The sequence below is a fragment of the Neophocaena asiaeorientalis genome, unplaced genomic scaffold (genome assembly GCF_003031525.2).
Source record: "Neophocaena asiaeorientalis asiaeorientalis breed wild unplaced genomic scaffold, Neophocaena_asiaeorientalis_V1.1 scaffold9, whole genome shotgun sequence".
Lineage (NCBI taxonomy): Eukaryota > Metazoa > Chordata > Mammalia > Artiodactyla > Phocoenidae > Neophocaena > Neophocaena asiaeorientalis.
Window position 1 is genome coordinate 955,090 of NW_020171825.1, and position 10,143 is coordinate 965,232.

The 10,143-nt window shown below is 37.2% G+C and overlaps 1 protein-coding gene across 1 annotated transcript in view; it reads right to left on the reverse strand.

Moving 5' to 3' along the window:
- The window catches only part of PCCA (propionyl-CoA carboxylase subunit alpha), a 353,227-nt gene that overhangs the window by 217,243 nt on the left and 125,841 nt on the right, over positions 1-10,143 (reverse strand). Inside the window, exon 9 of the mRNA XM_024739985.1 lies at positions 5,162-5,240. Coding sequence (XP_024595753.1) covers positions 5,162-5,240 — 79 coding nt within the window. The remainder of the gene's footprint in view (positions 1-5,161; positions 5,241-10,143) is intronic.

Sequence of the window (10,143 nt, forward strand, 5' to 3'; positions counted from 1 at the left end):
CTTGATTTTAGGGAATGGAGTTTAGATCTCGGGAGACTACAAACCTCGAAGAAATGAAAGCACAATGAATCATTGTTTTCAATACCATATAACTAACTTTTTATTAGGTGGGATACAATGATTCACAAGGAAAAAACATAGTACTTTACAGTTTGTCTCTGCTCTAATGATTTTAAAGTTTTCATTTTGCATTTAAATCAAAAATACCAAAAATTTTAAAAATCAAAGTCACCCAAATAAATTATCAGATTTGAAAGCATTACCAACATGTTTTAGAGCTCATGGAAAACTGCATTTAGATCATTTGTAGCACTCAGTAATACATTCATTCAATAAATACTTACTACTCATGAAACTATGTGCCTGGTGCATATATATATATGTGATGGAAATACAAAATTAAAACAGAAACTGCCCTCACAACACCTAAAGTCTAGTGAGGTTACTCCAAAATGTAGACATGATCAATTTTCCATGTATGCCATAACATTTCATTTAAATTGGCATAAGGCAGCAATCCCACTACTGGCATATACCTTGAGAAAACCGTAATTCAAAAAGAGTCATGTACCACAATGTTCACTGTAGCTCTATTTACAACAGCCAGGACATGGAAGCGACCTATGTGTCCACTGACAGATGAATGGATAAAGAAGACGTGGCACATAAAAAGACGTTAAATAAATAAATAGGGATAAGGAAAAGAAAGCCAGAGATTATTATGAAAATATCTGAGTCTACTTTCAACAACCTCCATGACTCTTACCCTAATTTATTATACAACAAACACTGTACTTTTTAAAATCTTTCAGATGTTCTAAAGATTCTAAGATAAGTATAGATGTTACTTCCCTGAAGACGTTACAAGAGGGACACACTCCTTAAGATAAAAGAATAAAGCAAAATTATAAAGCAGAAACTAACACACCATTGTAAAGCAATTATACTCCAATAACGACGTTAAAAAAAAATAAAGCAATTAATGGCTACTAAGTTTTCCATCTGAAGAATGTTAAACTTTTTGTGGATTATGCACAAAAATGTCTTCCTCGAGGGAGGAAGGAGTAAATGCAGTGCAGCACGATATTAACAGTTGGTGACACCAGAAGACAAATATATGGGTGTTTTCTGGACTGTTCTCTCAATTTTTCCAAAGTTTTGATTTTTCCAAATTAACAGAGGATACAGAGCAAATTTTTTAAATGAGGGTCTTGTATCATTATATCAAATAATGTTATACCTTTGTTAACTTCAACAAAGTTTTAGAGATGGCTTATTTATCAAGTTGAAAAGAGTAATTTTAGGTAGAAAATTGTTTATGTATGTATTTTTACTAATTATATGAAAATATTTTGAAACAATGTGACATTTACTGACCAAGAAAGGGTTAACTTATTTACCAAAGATGCCCAATATATGAATAGATACAGCGATTTCCAATAATCACTGAATTCTAAATTAAAACCCATTGGTTAAAAGCAGCATAGCAAATCTCATTGCCAAGAAACTGAACAGTAATCCTACCATAAAAGAATATGTTACTAAGAGTAGCCCTGGAGAAATGACTGATAAGAAATATGAGATCCTAAGAACAATAATGAAAAATAAGTGCTACGGCTTTCAGTGGAATGGCTATATAAGTGCCATATAAAAGGGGAAAACACTGTTAAAAAAACATTAAGAGTTCACAAAATACACATCTCTTATAAAACCATTAAGTTGTGTTTAACATCTTTATTACCTCATTCTTTACTACCAATAGACTGTAGCAGATTGTCTTTTCCAAACATGGCCACAACAGCATCTCCCATTCCATATGCTCTTCTAAGAAACTTGCCACTCCTTCACAAGGAAGTGAAGTCTAATGCCCCTCCCCTTGAATTCAGGTAGAATTTGTGCTCATTTGTAATCAACAAAATACGGTGAAGGCAAGCTGTGCGACTTATGAGACTGGATCATAAAAAGTGATACAGCTTCCACCTGCATTTGAAACAAATACTCTTGGACCCCTGGGTCACTGTGTAAGAAGTCTAAAGTCACCATCCCGTGAGGAAGCCCAACCAAACCATGGAGACGTCCACTAACTCACAGGGGTTACAAATAAAGCACAAGAGATAGCTTCAACACCTGAACTTCAAAAGTCAAATAAGACGAATTATGTGGTAAAAATGGGGCTAAGTATGCCTCCTACCCTTATGCCTGCTTCAACCCACACACAACAACTAGCCAGCCCAACTTCAAACATTTCACATAGTTAACCAATGCTCTGCAAGTCTCCACTATCGAAAGGAACCACGTCAGGCAAAGAGTTCCAGAGAGAGGCTAAGAAGCGGACCATTCTTCAATTAAGCATCTCAGTTCTGAAGATAAACGCCCTCACTCTGACCTTAACTTCTTTGGCATTTCCTAAGAAATTTTCAAGTAAATTAGTGTTGCAGCATATCCATTTAATTCTTATAAATCAACACTAAGGCCGAAGAGAGAATAAGAGCAAAAAAATAAGGTAACTTAAACAGGGCCTGCAAGTCATCCTCAAGTACTCAAACTCTATATCCAATCACTCAGAAAATCCTGCTGCCTCTACTTTCAGAATTAAACTCTTTCTTACCACTTCCACCATTACACTGGTAAAAGCCACCATCACCATTATTTTGCGTGGATTATTTCAACCCAACGGGTTTCCCTGATTCCAGAGTTCATGATTCTGCCCCCTGTTAAGTCTATTGCCAAGAGAGCAACCAGTGATCCTTTTAAAACTCAAGTCGCAAAATCTTGACAACTGGTAAATCTGGATGATACGTATATAGAAGTTCATTGTATTCTTCTACATCTTTGCACGTTTGAAAATTTTTATAATTCAAAACATGTAAATAATGTTAGGAGTTTGTTGAAGTTCCATGATTGTGACTTCTCTACGCAAACCTTCCAGTAGCCCCCCATCTCACTAAGAATGGCCTACGAGGTCCTACACAATCGGTTCCCCATTTCCTTCTACTCCTCCCCCTGCCCCCACCAGCTGGCCAGCGCTGGATCTCTCCAGACACGCTACTGCGTCACAGCCTCCACACTTGCTCTTCCCTTGCCTGGATCCTAATCCCCACACTCTTCCTCCTCGCTCAAATGTGCCTTCTCAGCGAGGACAGCCCTGACAATCCTGCTTAGAATGGGAATTCCCTCCAACACTCCCCATGTCTCTTCCTTTCTTCCTTTACTTTTCTTATATTGCTTATCACCTTCCACAACAGGATATGATTTACTTTGATCTTGTTCATTGTTTGTCTCTTCCTACCAGAATGGGTTTCTGAGCCTTGTTTATGTTGTGGATGCCTTTGGCAGTATAGGACCCTCTTGTCGAAATAAGGTTCTAAGTGATTTAAAATGTAGAAAAGAATATGCATAGGATTGCATAAGAAACAAATTATACTGAAATATAGGTATCAAAATATTTTTTAAAAACAAATTTGGGATATCATCTACTTGGTTCTTTATTCGTTAATAAGCTCCAACAACAAGTCTCACAATCACTGTAACTTAGAGATACCTGCAACAATGTAATGTGATAATATAAGGGATCTCTTAAAGGGTGAAAAGTCCCACAGATACTACTACTATTGTAGCTTGTCTATACTGGAGGAAACACTAAATTCCAGTTAGAGGCTAGTGAAAGAAATATGTACTTTTTTTCCTTATCCAGGCGCACAAACGTCCCTGAACTTTACGGGTCTGTGAATTTAAAGGTTAAGAACTCCTGATCCAGTTATCTACTAGATATAGAGGAATAGAGAAAGAGAACTGCATAGAGGAGTGGATTATTTTGTCTGTTTCTGTTCATTGCTGTATTCCTGGAACCTTACTAAAACACTGCCTGTCACACAGGAGGCTCTCCGTATCAAATATCTCAATAACAAATATCACCAATCCATGCAATGAGTTTATTTATGCTGGGTAAGTGTAAGATGGGAGAGGAGAATCTGACGTTACCTCAGTCAGTATCTGGTATCAGTTCCACACTGAACATGAGACTGGGGCTGAAAGGTCTGTATTGGGCACATATTATCACCTCACCTCTAACACACAACCAAAGAAACAATGATGTCCTGAGACAACTGTCTTCTAGAGTTAAAACTATCTGTACAAGTCTGCAGTGTGGTGTCTTCCCCTCAGATTTTAAAGGGTAATATATTGCCTCTAGGAGATTTTTACCTTGTATGTTCACTTTAGAACCTAATTTCTGAATTAGATTTGTATTGGATGACTTTCACATCAACTACTCCAGATTTCTCTCTTTCAGAGATTTCAGGGAATAGGAAGAAAGGGAAAAGAAAGGGAGAAAACAGAACTAACCATTTGGAAGATCAAATTACTTTTGGGTAGAGAAAGGGCAGGCAAGGCAACATTAACGATAATAATTCAGTGATTTTTTAAATTCCCCTCCTTCAAAAAATGACATAAATCTCTCTTGCTGCCAAACCTTGAAATATGTAATACAAATCTGAATAGAGTCCCTTGAAACCTGCTTGTACTAGGCAGTTGTTCAAAAATACTATTTTCTAATCCCCATGATGTTATCAATACACTAGGTTTTTAAATTTTTGTTTTATAAGTTTCTTTTGATTTCTGAAACTACTACTAAGAAAGTGTTCTAAATTCATAAGAGTGCACTGCATATAAAGGACATACAATAATTTCAAATTCAAAAGGAAATATATTTCACACTATAAAGTTATAATAGTAGTTCAATGTTTTTATAGACAAGCAAAGGGAAGCAAATGCATACTAATAAACAGATAAAATTATGACTGCTTTCAAATATATATGGTTCAAATCTTTGATCACATTCAGAATTACATAGCCAAACGTTAGTAATTTTTGCCTAGAAGACAAAATCATGACTATAATTTTTAAAAATACACTGTAAAAAAAAGATAATCCTGTATTAATGTTTAAGAAAGTAAAAACCTTTCGATAATAGGATAATCATCATCAAAATATAAGTAAGAAACTTTTCTGCATAATTTCAATTTTTCCCATCTAGAAGAGTAAAAATTAGATGATTATTATAACTATTCCATTATGCTTTTGGTATCTGTTTACTTGTCAGTTTAATAAAACTTTAGTAACTGCAATTTTCATCAAAAGTATATTTTGGACAGAATCTCACCTGGTCTCTTCATCATCCCAAGCGATTCGCATGCCTTTCCCACCACCACCTGCTGAGGCCTTGATCATAACAGGGTAGCCTAACAGCAGGGAAGAATTAGACAGAAGTTCAGACTTTGATCATTTGGATGCATGAACATGACAACTGACCACATGTTCGATAACACAGAAGACAATAACTAATTTATTTAAAAGTTCCTTTCTTTAGAGTCAGGAAAATAATATCAGTGTAATGAATCTTACATATATTTTTTAAATGAGTGTGATCATTTTAAAAGAAAAAGACTATTTGTATCAATAAATATAACATTTTCCCCAATAATGAAATAAAAAGCTAAGAAAACATAATTTGAAAGTGGACTCCAAAAATGGAAATAGATACAGTATTAATTAACCAAGGATATAAAAAACAACTTTTATAGCATTAAGGAAACACACACGCACGTGTGTGCGCACACACACGCATTCTTTTGATTCCCCAAAACTGCTGTTTGCATACATAACAAATTAAATTCCCTCTTTTTCAAAAGTAATGGTTTACAGGTATTTGAGGTATTTTCATCTGAAAAATCACAGGGAACCCCTGCAGCTTTTATCTGCAAGAACTGACATGATGGCTTTGGGAAAAATCAAGCCATGGCTGGTATATTATGCCTGGAGCAGAAGATGCAGAGCTCGCTGATATCAGTAGAGAAGCTACGGCACTCAGTCAACAGGCAATGAAATATCTAGACTTCGGGAATATTATGAAAATACAAAGTCAGGCCCAAAACAAAGGACATTTCCAGCCAAAGTTTTATAAGAGAAAATTAATAAAATTGTTGTTGGTAAAGAGGATTGCGTATTTAGAGTAGTTATTATAAAGTAAAATTTCTGACAGCATGAGTCATCTACAATGATTTATCAAGAAAAGCTGTGAAGTCTCTTTGTTTAGAGGTTCTCCGACAATAAGGTGGAGATATTCATGTCTGAGACCATTTGTTTATGATCCTTTCTGAAGAAAGAAGAGGTCAGTGAGCCCTTAAAAGACTCTTCCTGACCTGTGATGCTCTAATCGCACTACACTCTAGCTATAGGATCTTCACGAAAAGGGAAGACAGGGCCAAATGTCACAGACCTTTGACCCCTAAACCACAGAACATCACTTAACTTCAACTTAGCTAAAATGGTACTTGCTTCCTAAGTGATTCATAAGTAATTAAATTTTTAAAATTCTGATGTTGGTTACGTTTATGTGAGATAGACTTATGTGGGACAGCATTTTAAAAGCAATAAATACTAAGTGCAGTAAGAACAAGAAAGATGAACATAGTATTTTAACACTGGGAGCCTTATAATCTAGGAAGAAAGAGGGGAAGTACCCAAATAATTCTCTCAATGGGAATTCAGAGAAGAATCACAGGAAGGTAAGAGAAAAGGAATTAAGAAAAGTATATTATAGATAGGGCCATTTATATGAGGCTATGAAGGACGAGCAGGACATGAACGTGTTAGGCAGGAACAGCAGAAATGGAGGCGGGGTAAGCACAGGACAGGTTTAAGAAAGGACTGAAACAGTTTGAAGCACACAGAGCATCTGTAGGATGGTAGAGGAAAAGAGAACTCAAAACATAAACTGGGAGCACATTACACTACACACTCTTGCATGCTACAGATCCTGCTTGAGAGTAATAAGAACGGTGTCTGTCTTGTTCAGTGCTGCAGCCTCACAATGAGTACCACATAAAGGAATTAGACTGAGATCAGTAAAGAAGAATTAGCTTGTTTTTGAGCAGTGAAGAAACAATATCCAAAAATTAGAAACCAGCATGCCTGAGAAATCCTTTTAAAAACAACTTAAGGTCTTTTTTATCCCCAAAAAACATGTCATCAATTCACCATCAAGAACTATTCATCCATGTGAACAGGAAACCACGAGAGGTATGATATCCACATCCCATATCTCTACTATTTTCAGTTCCCGCTGAGGATTAGGAAATTTGCAGTTATTCTGATTCCAGTATTAATCTCATCTTAGTCATTTATTCATCTATGAACCCTGGACTATATAGGGATTTGTAAGGTTCAAAGTAAGATTGGGAAATTGTCCTTGGTAACAAGGAACTAGATGGCAAAAAAAAACACATAAAATAATTTGACAACAAGAAACTATTGTATGTTCAGAAAAGGTGAGAAATTGTCAGGCAACAGGCCAATATATAGTAAGACAATTGCAATATGGTCTCTCCAAAGGAGGCAATGCAGTGTTAGACCTGTGAATACATATAACCCAGAAGAGGAGACTCCCTGACAAAAATTTAACAAGCCAAATATTAAACAACTGGGAGAGAGGGAGAAACTGGTAGAAGTTAGGGACATTACAGTCACAAACTTAATATAATTTTTGAGCTATAATTGAAAATAATATAATGGTAAGGTATTCTACTCAATTTCTTACGCCAAGTAAGTCATTAAATTTCAGACAGTACATATTTTTATGCTGTCACCATGCCATGGAGAAATGAGATCTAGCTATTTGGAAAGCAGGGAAAAGAATATTCCACACAGATGATATTAAATAATATCAAAAAGCCCAGTCCGTCATCCCTTCTTTCTTACTGTGCCTGTGGCTCTAATTAGGGTAAGCCATGGGGTGCCAGGAACTGGACGAAAAAGGAAAAAAAAAAGATTCAGTCAAAAGTTGACAATCCCAGAAAAAATCATAAATGATCAAGTTGATGGCTATTGCTTCCTCTCTTTTCCCAGCCTGGGTATGAAATATCCACTAATGTTCTCTCACATTTTTTTTTTTAATCCACTGGAGTACTTACTCCTCTGTTCAACTTTTGTCTAGAACACATTTCTTTAATTTTATATTCTTCAGTTGACATATGTTTGAAACAGAACAACCTTATCATAACAAAACAAAATTCTCCAAGGTTTTTAAAAGGAGATGAATCTCCTGGTATGATAAGATGGCTTAAAAAAAAAAAACAAAAAACAAAAAACAAAAAACCCTCAGGTCCTAGTGCTGTTCACAGATATTTCCTCACCTTTACCATCCTCTCATTGAACGCCTTCTCCCCACTACCTGACCTCCCCTCCCAGACCCAGAGATACATGCCCCACTCCTTCTAACACCCCAACTCCAACATGCACAAAGTCTCCATTCCTTATTTCCCTTCTGCATGATGCTTCCAAAAAGATATCTACTAAGTACTATGTGAGAAAAATGTTAAAAAAATTTTTTCTTTAAACAGAAACTTAGGGCTTCCCTGGTGGTGCAGTGGTTGGGAGTCCGCCTGCCGATGCAGGGGACACGGGTTCATGCCCCAGTCCGGGAGGATCCCGCATGCCGCGGAGCAGCTGGGCCTGTGAGCCATGGCCGCTGGGCCTGCGCGTCCGGAGCCTGTGCTCCGCAATGGGAGAGGCCACAGCGGTGAGAGGCCCGCGTACCGCAAAAAAAACCAAAACAAAAACAGAAACTTAGTACCAAAGAACTAAAAGGTTTCTATTCCTACTTTTCTGTACTCAACCTTCAAGGAAGGGCAGGTTTAACTGCAGGACAAGATAAGTTCTCTGGTTTCCTTTCCTCCCAGCAATCAGTACGTCTTACTTTCTACCATAAGCAGCAATCCTCTTTCTAACTCTACCATCAAATTCTCATTCATCAACTCAAAAATATTCACTGAATAAATACTTTGTGCCAAACACAGATTTGGCTCCAGGGGATACAAAGATGAACAATTCAGAAAATTATCTGCTCTTGTGGCACTTACTATATTTGGTATCTAGTAGAGAACTATATGTAAATATACATGCACCTAAGTGTTTGTGTGTGTGTGAAACACATTAAGTAGTGATAGTTACTACAATAAAAACAACAGAGGGATGTGATACAGAATGATTAATGTTACTTTTCCCTGAAACGGCTTCTCTGAGAAAACTGATATTTAAACTGAGACTTAAATTGACAAGCTAGAGCAAGTCCTCTGAAAAATCAATGACGGCAGAATATTCCTGACAGAAGGAACAAGTTGGAAAGGTTATATAGGAGAGGACATTGACCTAATGTAGTCCTAATTTTTTAAGATCACTTTGGCTGCTCTGCAAGGTATGAATTGAAAAAGGGCGAATAGGGCTTCCCTGGTGGCGCAGTGGTTGAGAGTCCGCCTGCCTATGCAGGGGACGCGGGTTTGTGCCTTAGTCTGGTAGGATCCCGCATGCCGCGGAGCGGCTGGGCCCGTGGGCCATGGCCGCTGGGCCTGCTCATCCAGAGCCTGTGCTCTGCGGCGGGAGAGGCCGCAGCGGTGAGAGGCCCGCGTACTGAAAAAAAAAAAAAAAAAAGGAAGAAAGAAAAAGGGCGAAGATGCGAGAAAGGAGACTGATTAGGAAGCTTTGTGGTGGTCCAGCAGAGAGCGAGCTGTAACCTGGACTTGGCTGTAGATACAGAGAGAGAGAAAGATAGAGACTTGAAGGTTGTTTCAGAGGTAGAGTCAGCATGACGTGTTGATAGTTAGGATATGGATGACAGGGGAATAAAGGAAGCCTCTAGGAACTTAGGTGCTTTCCCATTTAGTGACAGTTATGGATTCCAAGCCTAAAAAAACAATTTTTCTTGACCAACTAACAGCACCATGTTGAGCTATACAAGACACACACTACATAACCCCCCCCCACCCAACCCCCTTCAAGCAAAACCTGCTCCTATACAGGGTGGCATAAACTGATAACTTAAAGGCTGATGAAATGACATCTTAATGATATAAAAATCATGAGTAATATAATAATCTTAGGTAGTTTTTTCACCTACAGTTTCCTGAATAAAAATTTCATAGACTATAATGACTGATGGAGAAGGAAAAGTAAAAAGAAGGAAAAAGTGAAATATTTCTTGGGAAATGTCCTAATTCCTAATTTGGTGGCACTAACCAGAAATCTCTCAAGGGTCAAACAGAAGTTGTGATTTTTTTTTTTTTTTTTTTTTTTTCTTTTTTAAACCAC